Genomic DNA, 23,476 nt, shown 5'->3' with positions numbered 1-23,476 from the left:
TCATACACCTTCCATGTATTCTGTTATTGGTTCCCACGTGAACCAAGACAGCTGGGTCATGCCCAGCCCCTCCCAGTAACTTATCAACCCGGTCCACCACATGCCGAACCCTGGCACCAGGGAGACAGCAAACTATTCGGTTGAGGTGATCCTGGCAACAAATTATTCTATCAGTCCTTCTGATTATAGAATCCTCTATTACCACCAACTGTCTAGCCCTACCTGCACTCCCCTCATCACCTCTACTAGATGGGCTGCTCTCCTGGCTGTTAGGGGTAGCAGTGACAACTAGGACAGCCACCTCTGTGTTTGCCACCTCCACTAACAGATCACAAAAAGCCACACATCATGCCACAATCTAAAAAAATCAAGAACAGATTAGAAACAAACATGTATCGGTCTAGGAAGGGTTTCAAAGCCATTTCTAAGGCTTTGGAACTCCAGTGAGCCACGGGGAGAATCATTATCCACAAATGGAGATAACTTGGAACAGTGGTAAACCTTCCCAGGAGTGGCCAGCCTACAAAAATGACTCCAAGAGCATGACGACGACTCATCCAAGAGGTCATAAAAGAACCCAGAACAACATTTAAAGAACTGCAGGCCTCACTTGCCTCAGGTAAGATCAGTGTTCATGATTCAAGAATAGGAAAGAGACTGGGCAAAAATGGCATCCATGGGAGAGTTCCAAGGCCAAAGCCACTGCTGACCAAAAAGAACACAAAGGCTCATCTCATTTTTACCAAAAAACATCTTGATTATCTCCAAGACTTTTAGGCAAATATTCTGTGGATTAATGAGACAAAAATTTTACTTTTTGGAAGGTGTGCGTCCCGTTACATCTGGCGTAAAGCTAATACAGCATTTAAGAACATCATACCAACAGTCAGACATGGTAGTGGTAGCTTGGTGGTCTGGGGCTGCTTTGCAGCTTCAGGACCTGGACGACTTACCATAATTGATGGAGCCATAAATTCTGAGCACTACGAGAAAATCCTAAAGGAGAATGCTTGGCCATCAGTTCGTGACCTGAAGCTCAAGTGCACTTGGGTTTTGCAGCAGGACAATGATCCGAAACACAACAGCAAGTCCACCTCCAAATGGTTCAAACAAAGACAAATTTAGGTTTTGCAGTGGCCTAGTCAAAGCCTGGACTTAAATCCAATTGAGATGCTGTATCATGACCTTACACAGGCCGTTCATGCTGGAAAACCCTCCAATGTGGCTGAATTAAAACAATTCTGCAAAGAATAATGGGCCAAAATTGCTCCACAGCAATTTGAAAGACTCATTGCCAGTTATCGCAAACACTTGATTGCAGTTGTTGCCGCCAATGGTGGTACAACCAGTTATTAAGTTTAGGGGGCAATTACTTTTTACAGCCTTGTAGGTAGCTGCACTTTGCAGTTGTTAAGGTGCTTTCCACTCTCTTAATAAGATCAATAATGTAACTCAGTTATGGTTAGTCAAGATATTTTTTGTAAATGGAAATTCTTTTTGCTGCCTAATTAGCCTTCAACAAATTTTCATCAAAATGTGTCTCTAATTTCATCATGATGCTTGCTTGGATAAAATTTGCTTAATAAAAACCTACTCTACTAACCTAATCTACTCTTAAGAAAACCTTCTCATGTTGCTTTCAATCTTTCACACTACCCAAACCACCTCAAGCAATCAAACAGTGAATGTCATGCGATGGCAAAGGAAAGATTTTAACTTGGACATACTAGTAGATTTTTTTGATGACATTTTGCCCATTTAAATATATGAATTGCTGCAATAGAAGTTTATAGAGCCATCATTTTGGCAACTAATTCTATTCAATTGATAGCAGGAACTAGAAGCAGAAAGCACAGTGAGCTGGGGGTACTTTTATGCTGGCATCAGGATTTTTATAGTGCTGTATCTCAAAAAGAGCAGCAAAGATGTAAGTTTATTAAGTAAATATCTAAAACACTATAAACTACCTCTGTAGCTGATCAAAACATTAGAATCCAGCAAACCCCAATGTGCCAGAACAAACAATACAATATTAATCTCAGCAAACATTCACGCATCCAAGTATCAAAAATGTGTTTAATCAATTAATTCAGTTGTCTGCTATCTTATAAACACCCATAAAAAACTCTGTGTTGTTTCTGACATTGTCCCTAGGAGAAGATGGCGCCAGCAAAGAAGGGAGGCGAGAAGAAAAAGGGGCGCTCTACTATCAATGAGGTAGTTACTAGGGAATACACCATCAATATTCACAAGCGGAACCATGGAGTTGGCTTCAAGAAACAGGCTCCCCTTGTTCTAAAGGAAATCCGCAAATTACCAATTAAAAAGATGCGCACTCCTGATGTGCGTATTGACACCAGGCTGAATAAATCTGTGTGGGCCAAAGGGAGCAGAAATGTTCCATACCATATTCGTGTGTGCTTGTCCAGGAAGCTCAATGAGGATGAAGACTCCCCTAACAAACTGTACACATTGGTCACATATGTGCCAGTTACTACATACAAAGGTCTACAGACAGTCAACATTGATGAATTTATTCTTCATTGTTGAAACTATCTTCTTGCTATTAATCTTATTAAGTTTAATTTATACTATACCTGTATTTGGCTTCAAGGTATTAAGAACTGGCTTTCTTCCTGATTTATCAGTGACCTCTGATCTTGGAGCTTGAAGCTCTAGCACTGGGTATTCCACTTCTGGCTGAGACTGAAAGGTAAATAAATACACTTTGACTGTCATGATACTCAGAAATTAAATTAAAGGATTGCTAAAAAAGTGAAATGGTTAGAATAAACAGCACTTTGCTGAAATCCTATTTATGAAGTTTTTTTTTAATAAGCCATTTGACCGACTAATGGACAAATGCCATTTGACCTAAGTAAATACTCTGCATACTTTTTTTGGGCTTCAAACAGTTTTTTTGTAATTTTTAGTTATTTAACCACTTAAGGACCGGAAGAATTTTCCACCTTAATGACCAGGCCATTTTTTTGCCATACGGCACTGCGTTGCTGACAATTGCGCGGTTGTGTAACTCTGTACCCAAACATAATTGACGTTCTTTTTTTCACACAAATAGAGCTTTCTTTTGGTGGTATTTGATCTCCTCTGCGGTTTTTATTTTTTGCGCTATAAACAAACAAAGAGCGACAAATTTTGAAAAAAAAACAATTATTTTTACTTTTTGCTATAATACATATCCCAAAAAAATATACAAAACTAATTTATTCCATCAGTTTAGGCCAATATATATTCTTCTATATATTTTTGGTAAAAAAAAAAAAAAAATAAAAAATCGCAATAAGCGTATATTGATTGGTTTGCGCAAAAGTTATCGCGTCTACTAACTATGGGATATTGACTTTAAATTTTTTTTGGTTTTACTGGTAATGGCGGCGATCTGCGATTTTTAATGGGACTGCGACATTGCGGTGGACAAATCTGACCCCAAATGACACTTTTTGGGAACCAGTGACATTATTACTTTGATCATTGTTATAAAAATGCACTGTATCAATCAATGTAAAAATTACACTGGCAGGGAAGGTGTTAAGACTAGTGGGCGATAAAGGGGTTAACTGTGTTCCCTAGGTGTGTTCTAACTGTAGGGGGGATTTGCTGCCTGGAACATGACAGAGATCACTGTTCCCGGTGACTAGGAACAATGGATCTCTGTCATATCATCTGTCAGAATGGGAATCCACCTTGTTTACAAAGGCAGATCCCCATTCTGCCTCTGTACTAGGCGATCACGGGTCGCCAGTGGACATCGAGTCCACCCGACCTGCGGGCACGCTCTCGCAGCGTGCAGGGGGCGCAGGAGCGTGCCGCTGGAAGCGTGCGCCCGTCCTTTAACTGCACCTGCGCGAGCCAGGCGATTCGCGCTAGGGAGCCAACCTGCTGTAGTACAACTGCGGCGGCTGGTCCTTAAGTGGTTAAATTGTATTGTTCATCTTAAATTATATATTCATGTACAAGAAAAAAAATGTAAGAAAACATTTCCTACACCTTTAGTAATTCAATTCCACTGTATATAATTTTAATCTAGCACTTTTTTATAAACATTAAATTGGTTTTAACACAGTGTTTTGCGATGCTGAAAGACACCAATAAAAAAAAATAAATAAATAATGATAAAAAGGTAGAATTTAATAATAACAAACAACTATAGATTAGGCTGTCAAACATTTTTATGAAATAGTACCAACATTCACCTGGAATACCACAACTTTCCCATCATCAGACTGCAGGTAGAAAGTCCAAGTGGAAGAGATAAAGCTCTGAGCTGAGCTTACAAGGTCGCTGCAGAACCCAGAGATCAGATCAAACATGGAAAAAGATGAGGGAATTCGGAAGTCTAGCATCTAGATCAATAAAGAAAAAAGCTATGTTACACATATTCTACAAAATTTTTTACATAAACAGAAAGTAACATTACACTTGGAATAAGTGCCTTACTTGAGAAAGTGTGTGGTCAAGAATCCCTTTAGAGTGTATCTAAAACCAAATTGTTTTCATTTAATTTGGATAGTGTAGGCAAGAGCTAAAACCCCTGTTAGAAATGCATTGCTCTTTGTGTTTGTGCTGAAGAGATTCATCTTCTATGTTTGTCCTGGAGACCATTGAAATTATTAAAAATATTGAAAATATAATGGTTGTCACATTACCAGGAGGTGAAGGGAAATCTTTCAATGGGAACACTTGTGATAACTACACTGAGCAAAATTATAAACGCAACACTTTTGTGTTTGCCCCTATTTATCATGAGCTGAACTCAAAGATCTATGACTTTTTCTATGTACACAACAGGCCCATTTCTCTCAAATATTGTTCACAAATGTCTAAATGTGTGTTAGTGAGCACTTCTCCTTTGCTGAGATAATCCATCCACCTCACAGGTGTGGCATATCAAGATGCTGATTTGACAGCAGGATTATTGCACAGGTGTGCCTTAGACTGGCCACAATAAAAGGCCACTCTAAAATCTGCTGGTTTATCATACAGCAAAATGCCACAGATGTCGCAAGTTCTGAGGGAGCGTGCAATTGGAATGCTGACTGCAGGAATGTCTACCAGAGCTGTTGCCCTTGAATTGGATGTTCATTTCTCTACCATAAGCCGTCTCCAAAGGTTTCAGAGAATTTGGCAGTACATCCAACCGGCCTCACAACCGCAGACCACGTGTAACCACACCAGCCCAGGACCTCCACATCCAGCATCTTCACCTCCAAGATAGTCTGAGGCCAGCCATCCGAACAGCTGCTGCAACAATCAGTTTGCATAACCAAAGAATTCCCGTACAAACTGTCAGAAACAGTCTCAGGGAAGCTCATTTGCATGCTCGTCGTCCTCATCAGGGTCTCGACCTGACTTCGATTTGTCGTCGTAATGCTCGCATTCGATGGCGTCTGGCACTTTGGAGAGGTGTTCTCTTCATGAATGAATCCCGGTTTTCACTGTACAGTGCAGCTGGCAGACAGCGTGTATGGCGTTGTGTGAGTGAGCGGTTTGCTGATGTCAACAATGTGGATCGAGTGGCCCATGGTGGCGGTGGGGTTATGGCATGGGTAGGAGTATGCTATGGACAACGAACACAGGTGCATTTTATTGATGGCATTTTGAATGCACAGAGATACCGTGACGAGATCCTGAGGCCCATTGTTGTGCCATTCATCCACGACCTTCACCTCATGTTGCAGCATGATAATGCACAGCCCCATGTTGTAAGGATCTGTACACAGTTCCTGGAAGCTGAAAACATCCCAGTTCTTGCATGGTCAGCATACTCACTGGACATGTCACCCATTGAGCATATTTGAAATGCTCTGGATTGGCGTATACGACAGCGTGTTCCAGTTCCTGCCAATATCCAGCAATTTCGCACAGCCATTGAAGAAGAATGGACCAACATTTCACAGGTCACAATCAACAAACCGATCAACTCTATGCAAAGGAGATGTGCTGGCAAATGGTGGTCACACCAGATACTGACTGGTTTTCGGACCCCCCGACCCCCCCAATACAGTAGAACTGCACATTTTAGAGTGACCTTTTATTGTGGCCAGCCTAAGGCACACCTGTGCAATAATCATGCTGTCTAATCCGCATCCTGATATGCCACACCTGCGAGAAGGATGGATTATCTCGGCAAAGGAGAAGTGCTCACTAACACAGATTTGTGAATAATATTTGAGAGCAGTAGGCCTTTTGTGTACATAGAAAAAGTCGTAGATCTTTGAGTTCAGCTCATGATAAATAGGGGCAAACACAAAAGTGTTGCGTTTATAATCTTGCTCAGTGTATATAAGATGGGATTTCACCTAATTTTGGAAAGAATTCCTCTCACATTCTGTTGTATCCTCAAGACAAGAAGTATAAAGAGTAAGGAATAAGATTCATATAAGAAATGAAAAGCTGCACAATTCCACTACAATGGCCTTTATTGTAAAGCTTACATAAAAAGACAAGGCAGAGAGGCTGAATGCGTTTTGCCCATTAGCACTTAGTCATAAGGCAGCCATATGCCTTATGACTAAGTGCTAATGCACAAAACGTTCTAAGACTCCGCAAACCTAACATTTGATGTGAACTTTATATTTAACACAGCAGCAGTGGAAGAATGTGTGATCCTACTTTTCCTTTGGATCTTTCTATGGTAATTTCCCATCAACTTTTTATATTATACAATTTCATAATTGAGTTATTTGCCATAACTAGTGCCACCTACTGATAATAGTCCCTGTATAGCTGCTGCACATAAGACCCTATTTAATTGTACCAACATACCACGTACTCTACACAGACTGCACACATCTTCTTTAAAAATTACTGAACAATAACTATCAGTACCTCATAATCCATTTTGGTTTAATGTCAGTCTCTAAATGTAGCCAAATCATAGGCAAACACATGAACAAGGTTCAGGATTAAATGCATTTACCTAATTACATGTATTACGATGGGGGGGGGGGCTAAAAATGAACCCAGATACAGTGGAGTATTTACCGAATCTGGAACAATGGCCCTCAATCAGCTTCTATTCGGTAAGCTTTAAAAATTAAAGCTAGAAGCTGATTGGTTCCCATGCACAACTGCTCCAGATTCTTGCTGCTCCAGTTTCATAAATCCCCTCAGTTTTTATTGAAAGGGACTGTTTCATTAACATGGGAGAAAATAATATAAGCTCAAAAGTAGAGTTACCTGTAATGTCCACTTATAATTCTTTTTTTTTTCCTTTTAAATGAATGGTGTAACCTGATTGGTTGCTGTTTGCAACTGCTCTTTTGAGCATATTTTCTTATTTTTTAGTACAACCAAGTCAGACAGAAAAAGCATACAACTAAAAATACCTAAACTGGAATCTATTTTTCAAACAGATCAATAGACTATTAATTACTGCATAATAATGCAAACTAACATTCTCCAAATTAATCATAGAAAAAGTAGAAAAGAGAAATTGAACTGTAAAACCTGGACGAGTAGGATAAAATTATTTGGGCAAACAGCTCTTTGGTAATCTCTTCTGGTGTACTTTAGTTGAAACCTCTACACTAAATGTAATATAACACAGAAGGTAGCATAAAACTTAGTAGTAGAGAAAACAACCTCAACCCCAAAAGTAACACTTATGCTGTGTACACACGGGCGGCCTTTTCGACCAGACTGGACAATCCGACCGTGTGTGGGCTCCATCGGACCTGCAGCGGACTTTTTCGGTCAAAAATCTGACGGACTTTAGATTTGAAACATGTTTCAAATCTTTCCGAAAGACTCGAGTCCGGTCGAAAATTCGGCTCGTCTGTATGCTAGTCCAACGGACAAAAACCAATGCTAGGGCAGCTATTGGCTACTGGCTATGAACTTCCTTATTTTAGTCATATGTCATCACGTACGAATCCGTCGGACTTTGGTGTGATCATGTGTAGGCAAGTCCGTTCATTGGGAAAGTCTGTCGGAAGTCCGCCGAAAGTCCGTCGGATAGACTGTCGGACCAGTCCAGTCAAAAAGTCGCCCGTGTGTAGGCTGCATTAGGCTTCATGTACATTGGACATTGGACCTCTCTTGAACGATTTAACTTGACAGCTAGAAACCGACGTCCAAAAACATTTGTTCAGCCGCGTTTACATGGCGCGTTTTTTTTTTATTTGTTAAAATGAAAAACGTCTGTAAATGAAAAGCTGCTAAACGCGAGTTACCGCGTTTAGCAGCGTTTACAAGCTGTTATGGGCATTTGACGTTTCAAATGCCCCTGAACATCCGTCCTGAACGCATTTTTCTTGCGTTTCAAAAAATGCTTCTAAACTCAACTGCCTAGAAAGGACTATAAACGACCCTGTGTACATGGACTGATAAGATAACATAGAGGAGAGTTCAGAGACAGCTGAAAAAAATGCCCGTTTACCAGCAGCAGTGGTAAATGTCCGTTTACCAGCAGCAGTGTACATGAGGCTAAGGCCCTCTGGCCTACATTTACTGCGGCCACAGGAATACTCAAAACACAGCAAAATACAGCCACAATAAATTGTGGCTGTGTTATGAATATCTTAATCTATTTGATTGAACCACAAGTCTAAGGAGATGATAAATGAATGCAGCTTTATGTTTCATTAGACATAGATTATGTAGACATCATAGGCATTGCTGCAGGGTCTCTAAAGACTAAAGAGGTGATATAATTTCACACTAATAATAATTGATATTATTTCATCGTTGTTGTTTTTGCTGTTATTTGTTTTCATGTTAGTGGACATATGTCCTCCATTGCTATATTTTTATGTGCCATCGTTATGTTTTTATGCTTTATCACTGTATGTAGTTGATTGCTACATTGTACCTTATATCTCACTTGTGATCCAACTGGTTTGAATCTTGGCTGTTTGTGCATCAAGATGATCCACACTTATGCTTTATATCATCTTGTTTATTTTACTGCACTGTTAATATCTTTATATTATTGCAAAAAGAATAGTAAGTTTTATTTGCATAAATGTATGCTCTGTCATGTTCCCTTTACTTCTTTTTAACATTATCAGCCTTAAAGGAGAATTTCAGGTATGGATATTTTATAGATAGTTTCATTTGCCCAGCTTGAACCATCTCAGATCGACATATACCATACCTGGCCAATTCTCCTGTAAGCAGGAAATCACTGAAGTAGACACTGCTCCTGTGATCTCCACTTGCTTCTGTGTCCCATGCTGAGCAGCTGCCCTGCTGAACTCTGAACACAGGAGGTCGGCTGCTCAGCACCAGGGCCATTAAGAGAATGATTTGCATGTTTTGAATGAATGTAAAGCTTTCTCTGATTGGACAAACTGGAGAGGCGAGTCAGTAACTACTTATAAAATTGCCATATCTGGAATTATTCCTAAGCTTTCATAAACTGATCTAAGTAGTGAATGCATTTATATATTTGTTTTTAACCACTTAAGGACCAAGCCTCTTTGTGAGATTTGTTGTTTACAAGTTAAAAACAGTTTTTTTTTGCTAGGAAATTACTTAGAACCCCCAAACATTATATATTTTTTTCTAATACCCTAGAGAATAAAATGGCGGTCGTTGCAAAACTTTTTGTCACACCGTATCTGCGCAGCGGTCTTACAAGCGCACTTTTTTGGAAATACACTTTTTTGAATTATAATATAAGACAGCAGTAAATTTAGCCCATTTTTTTTTATTGTGAAAGATAATGTTACACCGAGTAAATTGATACCCAACATGTCACCCTTCAAAATTGCGCCCGCTCGTGGAATGGCGACAAACTTTTACCCTTAAAAATCTCCATAGGCAGCGTTTAAAACATTCTACAGGTTGCATGTTTTAAGTTACAGGGGAGCTCTAGGGCTAGAATTATTACTGTATATATATATATAAATGGGGTAGTGGCGCTCCCTAAAGCTTGGTTGGGCAGGTGAGTTATATAGGAAACCAATAGTAATTTGGGACCGGTATGTTAGCTCCACGGCGGGTAGCCCCACCTGGGTAAGTTATATAAATAGATACCAAACAACAGTGAAGTAACAACTCTCCCTCAGTATCCGTGAGTGTGCAAATAGAAAATAATGAGAAATAATATGATAATGAATTATTGATAATATGATAAAAAAATGATTACAGTCTCCTCGCCATGAGTGATAGTGTTGGTAAATATGCTTACCCTAATTAAACATACATTCCATGTGAGTGAAACCGTAAAGATGCCTTATTTGGTATACCAATCGTATACGTGTACACACTACAAAAGTATGTAATACTGTGCCTGTGACTATAAAACAAGTGACTAAAAAACAACAAGTGCTGATACCTCAAATTGACATAGGTACCAATAAACCTATAAGTGACTGTACAGTTGAGCGCCTAACATTAGGCCTTTACCCAATTATAGATCCTTAACCATATACATTGAACAAAATCATTTAAACCAAATCATATAAACCTTAGTTAGTTGTGAATCTTAATCACTATTTAAGAGTGTTTATAAACAGTCCACAATTGTTAGACAGTCCATAGTTGTGAAGAAATCTTCAATGCGGTGAAAAATAGACCATAAAAACAAAAATCGTGACTTGAGTGCATTCAACGTCCTTGGTGACTTAGTGCTCCCCCTCAAGGGTCCCCACTCACCAGATCCATTCACCCCAAAGGGGTAACTCGCATATGGATGTAACCTCTACGATCTCCCTACCGGCATAGTAGATGAATTTCCCAGGATGGTCCTCAGCATATACAGGATGATGGAGCTTTGTCACTCCTTGTTTCTGCTTTGGAATCTTGCCAGGCTAGGTAATCTAGGTAACCTAGGTACAATGGTAACTGGCTCCCAATCACTACTAAAAAGATTTATCTTTTCCTGGAGTAGTCCGGGTGTCCCATTGAAGGAGGGCTGGGAAGGGCTGACACCGGGGGGCCTGCAGCATACAGCCAGGGGGTGGATGGGGGAAGGGGTCTGTAGAATACAATGGCAGGCAGAGTGCTCCGGGTGGTCGGTCCTCCTATGGGAAGGGGAGTGCAGACAATTCCAGTACAGGCTGCAAATGGCAGTAATGGTCAGACGTACAATGGAGATGGGGCTGATAGACCTAGAATGGCCGCACTCTCCGGGGAGCCTGCCGGTAGAAGACGCCGCCGCCCCGCTCACACAGAGGCCTCCCGCTCCGTTCAGTTGTCTCCTCAGATGCTGTAGCACCGTTTCCACTGTCAGGGCCCCATCTGAGGAGACAACTGAACGGAGCGGGAGGCCTCTGTGTGAGCGTGGCGGCGGCGGCGTCTTCTAGCGGCAGGCTCCCCGGAGAGTGCGGCCATTCTAGGTCTATCAGCCCCCTCTCCATTGTACGTCTGACCATTACTGCCATTTGCAGCCTGTACTGGAATTGTCTGCACTCCCCTTGCCATAGGAGGACCGACCACCCGGAGCACTCTGCCTACCATTGTATTCTACAGACCCCTTCCCCCCTCCACCCCCTGGCTGTATGCTGCAGGCCCCCCCCCCCGGTGTCAGCCCTTCCCAGCCCTCCTTCAATGGGACACCCCCGACTGCTCCAGGAAAAGATAAATCTTTTTAGTAGTGATTGGGAGCCAATTACCATTGTACCTAGGTTACCTAGATTACCTAGCCTGGCAAGATTCCAAAGCAGAAACAAGGAGTGACAAAGCTCCATCATCCTGTATATGCTGAGGACCATCCTGGGAAATTCATCTACTACGCCAGCAGGGAGATCGTAGAGGTTACATCCATATGCAAATTACCCCTTTGGGGTAAATGGATCTGGTGAGTGGGGACCCTTGAGGGGGAGCACTAAGTCACCAAGGACGTTGAATGCACTCAAGTCACGATTTTTGTTTTTGGTTTTGGTTTTTATGGTCTATTTTTCACCGCATTGACGATTTCTTCACAACTATGGACTGTCTAACAACTGTGGACTGTTTATAAACACTCTTAAATAGTGATTAAGATTCACAACTAACTAAGGTTTATATGACTTGGTTTAAATGATTTTGTTCAATGTATATAGTTAAGGATCTATAATTGGGTAGAGGCCTAATATTAGTTAGGCGCTCAACTGTACAGTCACTTATAGGTTTATTGGTACCTATGTCAATTTGAGGTATCAGCACTTGTTGTTTTTTAGTCACTTGTTTTATAGTCACAGTATTACATACTTTTGTAGTGTGTACACGTATACGATTGGTATACCAAATAAGGCATCTTTACGGTTTCACTCACATGGAATGTATGTTTAATTAGGGTAAGCATATCTACCAACACTATCACTCATGGCGAGGAGACTGTAATAATTTTATTATCAATAATTCATTATCATATTATTTCTCATTATTTTCTATTTGCACACTCACGGATACTGAGGGAGAGTTGTTACTTCACTGTTGTTTGGTATCTATTTATATAACTTACCCAGGTGGGGCTACCTGCCGTGGAGCTAACATACCGGTCCCAAATTACTATTGGTTTCCTATATAACTCACCTGCCCAACCAAACTTTAGGGAGCGCCACTACCCCATTTATATATATACAGTAATAATTCTAGCCCTAGAGCTCCCCTGTAACTTAAAACATGCAACCTGTAGAATGTTTTAAACGCTGCCTATGGAGATTTTTAAGGGTAAAAGTTTGTCGCCATTCCACGAGCGGGCGCAATTTTGAAGGGTGACATGTTGGGTATCAATTTACTCGGTGTAACATTATCTTTCACAATAAAAAAAAATGGGCTAGATTTACTGCTGTCTTATATTATAATTCAAAAAAGTGTATTTCCAAAAAAGTGCGCTTGTAAGACCGCTGCGCAGAAACGGTGTGACAAAAAGTTTTGCAACGACCGCCATTTTATTCTCTAGGGTATTAGAAAAAAATGTATAATGTTTGGGGGTTCTAAGTAATTTCCTAGCAAAAAAAAACTGTTTTTAACTTGTTTGGTATCTATTTATATAACTTACCCAGGTGGGGCTACCCGCCGTGGAGCTAACATACCGGTCCCAAATTACTATTGGTATCCTATATCACTCACCTGCCCAACCAAACTTTAGGGAGCGCCACTACCCCATTTATATATATATATATACTCAATTCTGAAACACCTTGAGGAGTTTCTTTAGGGGGGCTGCATACCTTTACACCTGTCCTAAGCGCAGTCATCATACTTTATTCAACTAGAATTATTACTCTTGCTCTACCGATCGTGGCGATACCTCACGTGTGTAGTTTGAACACCGTTTCTTATTTATTTTACCTTTTATTTTTACACTGTTCTTTAAAAAAAAAAAAATTGTGTCACTTTTATTCCTATTACAAGGAATGTAAACATCCCTTGTAAAAGAAAAGAAGCATGACAGGACCTCCTAAATATGAGATCTGGGGTCAAAAAGACCCCAGATCTCATATTTACACTAAAATGCAATAACAAAAAAATTTAAAAAGTCATTTGAAAAAATAAATAAATGGCCCTATAAGAGCTTTGGGCAGAAGTGACGTTTTGATGTCACTTCCACCCTGCAATAGTATAGAGACGGGTGGGGGCCATCTTCCCCTCACTCGTCTCCATACCACACATGGAAGAGGACCCGATCACCTCCGCTGCTGCCGACGGCTCCGGTAAGCGGCAGAGGACCCTCTCCCGCCGCCGATAAAAGTGATCTTGCGGCGAATCCGCCACAGAGACCACTATTATCGGAAGCTGGACCGCCCACTGAAGAAGAGGATACCGGGGTTATGGCAGCTAGCTGCTGCCATAACAAAGATATCCCTCTTCAAACAGCCGGCGTATATCGGCGTGCGGTGGTCCCAAAGTGGTTAATGCTACTTAAAAAAAAGATGCTGGAAATGCTTTAATCAATTTACATAGTATATAAATATGGGTCCAATTCTGTATCCAATTACCAAACACATTTTTTTCTGCTAGTCCCTTTGATCCCAGAAACATCTCTTTTTAATGATTTAATTAATATAGAAGCTTGAAGCAGAGTAATGTTATCAGACAGGATCAATCTCATTTATTTGAGAGGCAGCTTTTCATTAGATAAGCCTTTGGCAAATGGTAATAAAATATATTTAAGATCTTACGAAAAGGCTTAGGATTTATGCTACATAGCCTGTAAAAATATTACTTGCACCGTGTTAATATATTTGTGTTGGCTAAATCTATTCATACAGTATATGCAAGGAAACAGAAAGGAATATTTTTAGAGGTGCTTTCAATCAAGTAGATTTGAAGCAGTGTGAAAGCTATAACTAAGGGCTCTTTCACATGGAGGATCCGTATGTCCATTTTTCATCCTTCCATTTTCGGATGAAAAACGAACATACATGTATCCCTATGGAATAGTGGATGTCAGCGGATGAACGTCTGCTGACATCCGACCTGCTCCGATCCAAAAAGTGTAATGGAGGAAAAACCCCACTTTTCCATCCGTTTTTGGATCGGATCGGGTGAAGACGGACTCTACGGTCCGTCATCATCCGATCCCCCATAGGGGAGAGCGGCGCTCTGACAGGTCCGTCGCTGCACAGTGTGCAGCGACGGACCTGTCATTTTCCTGCTCAGCGGGGATCGGCGGAGCGATCCCCGCTGAGCAAGCGGGTGTTCACGGGGCGGATCATCACTGATCCGCCCCGTGTGAAAGAACCCTAAGAATAGGCTTTTATTTTATACTTCTACCACAAGCAAAAAGTTTCAGCTTCATTAACAATATGTGGCTTTTCTATTGCTAGGCTAAAAGATCTTCTATATCTTTGTTTTTACCCAAATTTATGCCCAGTCTGCCCGCATCTGGAGTTGAATTGCTTGACATTGCACCCCACAATTTACATTTCAGTTATAGGTGGATTTTGGTAGGAACTCAAGCATTTTACATATTCTTAGCCCCCCCCCCCCCCCCGAGTCCCCTGGCCATAGTTCTTGCTCTGTTTATGCCCACCTTGGAGTTTGAGGGTTTCTCTCTACCTGTTGCATACTTCATAACCTAAACTTTGCAATAAATTTAGAACCAGCATAGAGATTTGGGTCTCTCTTTTCAAGCCTTAAAAAATATTATAAGGTATCAAAAACTATAGCCACATTATACATGGATTGAAATTCATCCAGCTGAATTTCGATCCATGTACGGGCAAGCTGGTTGTACAGAAGTTGATTTACCGATCAACCTCTGTACAGCCAGCCTGTCAGGTTTTTCCCCTATCAATCAGAGCTGATGGCTATAGCAGGAAGCAGTATTTACTGTGTTCTGGTGGCGGAAAAGTCTCCCCCCTGTCAGAATACCATACTTCAGCTGGAGTGTAACCTCCAATCACATCAAGCGTGTGAATGGGTTTTTTTTTTTTCAACCCTCTGGTTGAATTAAGAAAAATTAAAATAAGCATGTATGAGATGCCTAACGCAACCCAGGAAATGTTTGTAAAGATTTGGCTTGATTTTTTTTTCCCATTTAAAATATGTGTTTTTCAATGATTCAAATATTCAACGTGTTAACCACTTGAGCCCCGGACCATTATGCTGCCGACCAGAGGTCTTTTTCCAATTTGGCACTGCGTCGCTTTAACTTTTAATTGCGCGGTCATGCAATGCTGTACCCAAACGAAATTTGCGTCCTTTTCTTCCCACAAATAGAGCTTTCTTTTGATGGCATTTGATCACCTCTGCGGTTTTTATTTTTTGCGCTATAAACGGAAAAAGACCGAAAATTTTGAAAAAAAATGATATTTTCTACTTTTTGTTATAAAAAAAATCCAATAAACTCAATTTTAGTCATACATTTAGGCCAAAATTTATTCGGCCACATGTCTTTGGTAAAAAAAATGTCAATAAGCGTATATTTATTGGTTTGCGCAAAAGTTATAGCGTCTACAAACTAGGGTACATTTTCTGGAATTTACACAGCTTTTAGTTTATGACTGCCTATGTCATTTCTTGAGGTGCTAAAATGGCAGGGCAGTACAAAACCCCCCCAAATGACCCCATTTTGGAAAGTAGACACCCCAAGGAAATTGCTGAGAGGCATGTTAAACCCATTGAATATTTATTTTTTTGTCCCAAGTGATTGAATAATGACAAAAAAAAAAAAAAAAAATTTACAAAAAGTTGTCACTAAATGATATATTTCTCACACAGGCCATGGGCATATGTGGAATTTCACCCCAAAATACATTCAGCTGCTTCTCCTGAGTATGGGGATACCACATGTGTGGGACTTTTTGGGAGCCTAGCCGCGTACGGGGCCCCGAAAACCAAGCACCGCCTTCAGGATTTCTAAGGGCATAAATTTTTGATTTCACTCCTCACTGCCTATCACAGTTTTGAAGGCCATAAAAAGCCCAGATGGCACAAACCCCCCCAAATGACCCCATTTTGGAAAGTAGACACCCCAAGCTATTTGCTGAGAGGCATGTTGAGTCCATGGAATATTTTATATTTTGACACAAGTTGCGGGAAAGTGACAATTTTTTTTTTTTTTGCACAAAGTTGTCACTAAATGATATATTGCTCAAACATGCCATGGGCATATGTGGAATTACACCCCAAAATATATTCTGCTGCTTCTCCTGAGTACGGGGATACCACATGTGTGGGACTTTTTGGGAGCCTAGCCGCATACGGGGCCCCGAAAACCAAGCACCGGCTTCAGGATTTCTAAGGGCGTTAAGTTGTGATTCCACTCCTCACTACCTATCACAGTTTTGAAGGCCATAAAATGCCAAGATGGCACAAAACCCCCCCAAATGACCCCATTTTGGAAAGTAGACACCCCAAGCTATTTGCTGAGAGGCATGGTGAGTATTTTGCAGCTCTTATTTGTTTTTGAAAATGAAGAAAGACAAGAAAAATGTTTTTTTTTTTTCTTTTCCAATTTTCGAAAGTTTGTGACAAAAAGTGAGGTCTGCAAAATACTCACTATACCTCTCAGCAAATAGCTTGGGGTGTCTATTTTCCAAAATGGGGTCATTTGGGGGGGGGTTGTGCCATCTGGGCATTCCATGGCCTCCGAAACTGTGCTAGGCAGTGAAGAGTGAAATCAAAAATTTACGCCCTTAGAAAGCCTGAAGGCGGTGCTTGGTTTTCGGGGTCCCGTGTGCGGCTAGGCTCCCAAAAAGTCCCACACATGTGGTATCCCCATACTTAGGAGAAGCAACAGAATGTATTTTGGGGTGTAATTTCACATATTCCCATGGCATGTTTGAGCAATATATCATTTAGTGACCTGTCACTACCTATTGCTATCATAGGGGATATTTACATTCCCTGAGATAACAATAAAATTAATTAAAAAGAAATAAAAATGAAAGGAACAGTTTAAAAATAAGATAAAAAAGCAAAAAAATAATAAAGAAAAAAAAAAAAAAAAAAAAAAGATTTGTCTCTTTCCCGCAACTTGTGTCACAATATAAAATATTCCATGGACTCGACATGCCTCTCAGCAAATAGCTTGGGGTGTCTACTTTCCAAAATGGGGTCATTTGGGGGGGGGTTTGAACTGTCCTGGCATTTTATGCACAACATTTAGAAGCTTATGTCACACATCACCCACTCTTCTAACCACTTGAAGACAAAGCCCTTTCTGACACTTTTTGATTACATGAAAAAATAATTTTTTTTTTGCAAGAAAATTACTTTAAACCCCCAAACATTATATATTTTTTTAAAGCAAATGCCCTACAGATTGAAATGGTGGGTGTTTCATATTTTTTTTTCACACAGTATTTGCGCAGCGATTTTTCAAACGCATTTTTTGGTGGAAAAAACACACTTTTTTAAATTTTAATGCACTAAAACACACTATATTGCCCAAATGTTTGATGAAATAAAAAAGATGATCTTAGGCCGAGTACATGGATACCAAACATGACATGCTTTAAAATTGCGCACAAACGCGCAGCGGCGACAAAATAAATACATTTTTAAAAGCCTTTAAAAGCCTTTACAGGTTACCACTTTAGATTTACAGAGGAGGTCTACTGCTAAAATTACTGTCCTCGTTCTGTCCTGCACGGTGATACCTCACATGCATGGTGCAATTGCTGTTTACATTTGACGCCAGACCGACACTTGCGTTCGCCTTTGCGCGAGAGCAGGGGGGGACAGGGGTGCTTTTTTTTTTTTTTTTTTTTTTCTTTATTATTTTTTTGCTTTTTTATCTTATTTTTAAACTGTTCCTTTCATTTTTATTTCTTTTTAATTAATTTTATTGTTATCTCAGGGAATGTAAATATCCCCTATGATAGCAATAGGTAGTGACAGGTACTCTTTTTTTAAAAAATTGGGCTCTATTAGACCCTAGATCTCTCCTCTGCCCTCAAAGCATCTGACCACACCAAGATCGGTGTGATAAAATGCTTTCCCAATTTCCCAATGGCGCTGTTTACATTCGGCGAAATCTAAGTCATGAAATGCTCGTAGCTTCCGGTTTCTTAGGCCATAGAGATGTTTGGAGCCATTCTGGTCTCTGATCAGCTCTATGGTCAGCTGGCTGAATCACCGGCTGCATTTTCAGGTTCCCTGTTGGGACAGGAAAGCCAGAGAAAAACATGGAAGACGGTGGGGGGGGGCATTCCCTCCCACTGCTTGCAAAAGCAGTCTAGTGGCTAATTAGCCACTGGGATTGCTTTTACATGAAAGCCGACCGCTGGCTGAAAAGAATGATACCAAGATGATACCTAAACCTGCAGGCATCATTCTGGTATAACCACTCAAAGTCCAGCAACATACCAGTACGTTGCTGGTCCTTGTTAGGCATATATTGTAAACTTTTTTTTCATGCAGCCTGTGGGCTGAACGAAAAAAAGATATTGATCGGTGGGTATGCCCACCATTAGAATACCTCCCTTCATCCACCCACTTCTAATGATGGGCATACATGCACCATTTATATATGCCGAAGCATGGGGGCATCCTCCCGCAAAAGGCAGGAGCAAATTGCTCCTCCACCCACTGCTGCCCCCACGCTTCGGCATATATGCTGAAGTATGTAACTCTGGTGGTGAAATCACCTCCGACAGCGCTGGAGTCACGGCTGTATATATCGTGGGAGCAAACGCTGTTGCTGTCAAGATAAATATATCCGCGCTGCAACTGAATGGCGTACCTGCTAAGCAAATGATGGTTAACAATAAAACAAAGTAACATTACAGTATAACAGTAAGACTTACCATACCTGCAAAGCAAATACAAAAAAAAAAACATAGTAAAAAATAAAACATTTAACGCAACCTGTGCCTAAAATATATTTATGCCGAAGCATGGGGGCATCCTCCCGCAAAAGGCAGGAGCAAATTGCTCCTCCACCCACTGCTGCCCCCACGCTTCGGCATATATGCTGAAGTATGTAACTGTGGTGGTGAAATCACCTCCGACAGCGCTGGAGTCACGGCTTTATATATCGTGGGAGCAAACGCTGTTGCTGTCAAGATAAATAAATCCGCGCTGCAACTGAATGGCGTACCTGCTAAGCAAATGATGGTTAACAATAAAACAAAGTAACATTACAGTATAACAGTAAGACTTACCATACCTGCAAAGCAAATACAAAAAAAAAAACATAGTAAAAAATAAAACATTTAACGCAACCTGTGCTTAAAATATATATATGCCGAAGCATGGGGGCATCCTCCCGCAAAAGGCAGGAGCAAATTGCTCCTCCACCCACTGCTGCCCCCACGCTTCGGCATATATGCTGAAGTATGTAACTGTGGTGGTGAAATCACCTCCGACAGCGCTGGAGTCACGGCTTTATACATCGTGGGAGCAAACGCTGTTGCTGTCAAGATAAATAAATCCGCGCTGCAACTGAATGGCGTACCTGAAAACAATAAAATGGTTACCAACAAAACACAGTAAACGGTAAAGTATAAAAAATCTGAAAAGCAAACATGGTAAAACATAATAACAATAAAACATTGCAGAATAGAATTGAGTAAAAAAGAGCAGAACAATAGAGAGAGAATAGAGAGAGAGAGAACAATAAAACAACAACTATTTTTGTTTTTTTTATTTTATATTTTTTTTTGTGTTTTTATTTTTTTTAATTTTTTTTTTTTTATTTTTTTTTTTTACACTTTTTTTTAGTAACTTTTAACTTTTGTAACTCGTTCCAGGTTTGGGTCTCTCAAAATGCAATGGCATCTTGGGAGACCCTGTGTTAGTGTGCCTAGTCTGTGCAGTGCTGAACCCTACGCTAATACTCAACTAATGTATGGTAGCGTTCAAAGCATTCACCCATGCAAAGACCAGGATTGCCAGGACAGGAGGGACAATAAGACCGGGTGTCACGCCTAAATCCGCGCTTGCTGCAGACACAACATCTTTTTTGGGGGGCTTTTTGGGTAGGGGTACTCGGGATGGCATAAAGAAAATGCCGCTCATGCAGCCGGCTTACTGCATTTGGTTGGGGAAGGTGAGGTAGAGCACCGTCTGGAAACAGAAGGGCTCTGACGATCTCTTCCTGGAATTTAAGGAAGGATCCAGTCTGTCCTGAAGCTCTGTATAGCACATGAGCGTTCAGCAAAGCCAATTAAAATAAGTATACAGACACTTTTTTGTACCAGCGTCTGGCCTTACGGGCAACTAGGTACGGCGCCAACAACTGGTCGTTGAGGTCCACCCCTCCCATATTAAGGTTGTATTCGTGGACACAGAGGGGTTTCTCCACAACACCAGTCGCCGTAGGAATTTGGGTCGTCGTGTCTGCATGAAGGGAGGTGAGAACGAAAACATTCTTCTTATCCCTCCACTTCATAGCGAGCAAATTATTATACTTCAAGTAGGCTCTCTCCCCCAGCCTAAGACGGGAATCTACAAGCCGCTGGGGAAAGCCCCGGCGATTAGGTCGCACGGTGCCACATGCTCCAATCTGCTGATCAAACAAGTGACTAAAAAGGTGGCACGCTCGTATAATAATTGTCCACGTACAAGTGGTACCCCTTTCCGAATAAGGGTGACACCAAGTCCCACACTATCTTGCCAGCGCTTCCTATGTAGTCAGGGCAGTTTGTCGGCTCTACTTGACTATCTTTGCCCTCGTAAACCATAAAACTATATGTATAGCCTGTGGCCCTGTCACAGAGCTTATACATCTTGACCCCGTATCTGGCACGCTTGCTGGGAAGGTACTATTTGAATGACAAGCGGCCAGAAAATTTAATCAGGGACTCATCAATGCAGACAACTTGATGGGGGTAAACAAGTCTGCAAAACGTTGGTTGAAGTGGTTTACGAGGGGCCGAATTTTGTAGAGCCGATCGTATGCAGGGTCTCCACGAGGACGACAGAGTTCATTGTCGTTGAAGTGCATGAACCGTAAAATCTGCTCGTATCGTGCCCTGGCCATGGAAGCAGAGAACAAGGGTGAATGGTAAATTGGGTCAGTGGACCAATATGACCGCAACTTACTCTTTTTATTCAACCCCATGAGGAGGGAAAGGCCCAGAAAGGTCTTAAATTCGGAGACCGTAATTGGTCTCCAATCTCTGGCAAGGGAGGACTGAGGATTAGCGGCGATGTGTTGACCAGCGTATAAATTGCTTTGGTCCACAATAGATCTATAGAGATCTTCGGTGAAAAACAGTGAATAAAAATCCAGTGGCGTAAAGTCAACTGTTTCCACCTGAATTCCGGGTTGGCCAGTGAAAGGGGGAAGTACGGGTGCTGCAGAAGTGGAGGGTTCCCAATTCGGATTGGCCAATGCAGCAGGAAGGGCACTATGGGCACGACGGGCCTGTCTTTGTCTTCTTGGTGGCAGCGGGACACTACTAGTGCTTGCCACCTCGCCAGCTTGAACTGCACTTATGGGACTCGCCACGTCACCACGTGATACTGCAGTGCTGGATGTACGACCAGGGTGTACTAGGCCGCTGGTGCTTGCCAGTTCACCAGAAGGAATAGCGGCGCTAGTACTTCTCTGCTCCATACGAGAGCCCTGCGGTTCTTGCACTTCAAGGACAGAAGAAGATTGGGGTCTGGTACGCCTGACCTTAGCAGGGACCACAACTCTGTCGTCAGAGCTATCTGTCATGGAGCCGCTGTCCTCTATAGGTTCGTATTCTGAGCCTGAACTTGACAGATGAGTGACTTCCTCTTCACTATCTGTCATACTCAGAAACGTGTAGGCCTCTTCACTAGTGTACCTTCGATTTGCCATTTTGGGCTCTAAATTTAGGGGTACACTAGTGAGACTCACAGGCAAAAAAGCTCCTGACTGTCAGCGACTGTATCAAAACGCTACCAAAAAACTGTTAGCGATCGCAGGGATCAGGCCTGACTCTGCGAACGCTGCAGTTATGTGTGCTTAGTGTTTTGTAAGTGTCAGTTATCGATCGATACTGCACTTGGGTGGGCTGGGCAGGGCTGGGCCGAGGAGCAAAACGCAGGTGCTAGCAGGTATCTGGGCTGATCCCGCTAACACTGCGTTTCAGGGAACCCTAAACTGCTGGGGAGTATAGATCTGATCGGATCAGATATCGATCCGCTCAGATACTATAGCACTAAGGGAGGTGTATGCTGCGTGCGTGGGTTTTAGCGGTACTGGCGCTAACCTGACGCTGCCTGGGGCGACGCAGACCTTAGCTGACCCTAAAAATGTAATTTATATCACCGCCGGGCAATTAGGGGGTTAAACCTTTATAGGGTAATAAACGGCGGGTGCCCTAAAACTATAATAAACTGTAATAAACTGTAATAAACTACAAAAAACAAACTAGCTAACCAGAGTCACCCGTAACACTTATACGGTGATCGCTGGTGAAAGGGTTAACTAGGGGGCAATCAGGGGGTAAAACCTTTAGCAGGTAGTATATGGGGGTCCCTGTCGCTATAAAACACTGACAGCGAACCTATATACTTACCTCCCTAACTAGCGTCACCTGTGTCACTAATACAGCGATCAGAAAAACGATCGCTTAGCGACACTGGTGACGGGGGGGTAATCAAGGGGTTAACTTTTATTAGGGGGGGTTAGGGGGGTACCCTGGACCTAAGGGGGGGTACCCTAGACCTAAAGGGGGCTAACCTAACTGCCCTAACACTTGTAACTGACACAAACTGACACCAATGCAAAAAAAAAAAAATGCTATTGGTGTCAGAGTGACAGGGGGTACAGGGGGGTGATCGGGGGGTGATCGGGGGGTGATGGGGGGTGACAAGTGTGCCTGGCGTGTTCTACTGTTAGTGTAGTGTTGTGCAGACTTACTTGATGTCTTCTCTCCTCGGCGCCGGATCAAAAAGACCGACTCGAGGAGGGATGACATCACTTCCTTTCCCTCTGTTTACCTTACAGAGGGAAAGGAAGCATTCTCATTCACCGGGAGCGATCGGGAGGGGGTGGCCAACAATGGATGGCCTCCCCCTCACCTCTCATCGCCCGGGAAGAAATGGCGACCACCTCGGGCACCGGGGGGGGGGGCCGATCGGACCCCCCACCCGTGGAAGGCAAATCACGTATATATACGTGATTTTGCCTGTCCGTGCCACCTTGCCGACG

General features: G+C 41.9%; 2 protein-coding genes across 2 annotated transcripts in view; one reads left to right on the top strand and one right to left on the bottom strand.

Moving 5' to 3' along the window:
- Nucleotides 1-23,476, bottom strand: part of TMEM59L (transmembrane protein 59 like) — a 147,505-nt gene that overhangs the window by 16,845 nt on the left and 107,184 nt on the right. The window contains exons 4-5 of the mRNA XM_073596036.1: nt 4,215-4,364; nt 2,598-2,706 (exon numbers count right to left, since the gene is read on the bottom strand). Coding sequence (XP_073452137.1) covers nt 2,598-2,706; nt 4,215-4,364 — 259 coding nt within the window. The remainder of the gene's footprint in view (nt 1-2,597; nt 2,707-4,214; nt 4,365-23,476) is intronic.
- LOC141105881 (large ribosomal subunit protein eL31-like) lies at nt 1,487-3,683 on the top strand. Its single transcript, XM_073596050.1, has one exon. It carries the CDS (start codon nt 2,161-2,163, stop codon nt 2,548-2,550), a length of 390 nt encoding a protein of 129 aa, XP_073452151.1. The 5' UTR covers nt 1,487-2,160; the 3' UTR covers nt 2,551-3,683.

This window comes from Aquarana catesbeiana, linkage group LG01 (genome assembly GCF_042186555.1).
Source record: "Aquarana catesbeiana isolate 2022-GZ linkage group LG01, ASM4218655v1, whole genome shotgun sequence".
NCBI classification, from domain to species: Eukaryota; Metazoa; Chordata; class Amphibia; order Anura; family Ranidae; genus Aquarana; species Aquarana catesbeiana.
Note: the sequence above shows the minus strand (reverse complement) of the source record. Positions and strands in the feature narration are given on the sequence as shown.

Coding starts and splice junctions, on each gene's coding strand:
- LOC141105881 (XM_073596050.1), top strand. CDS start 2,161: ATGGCGCCAGCAAAGAAGGGAGGCGAGAAGAAAAAGGGGCGCTCTACT.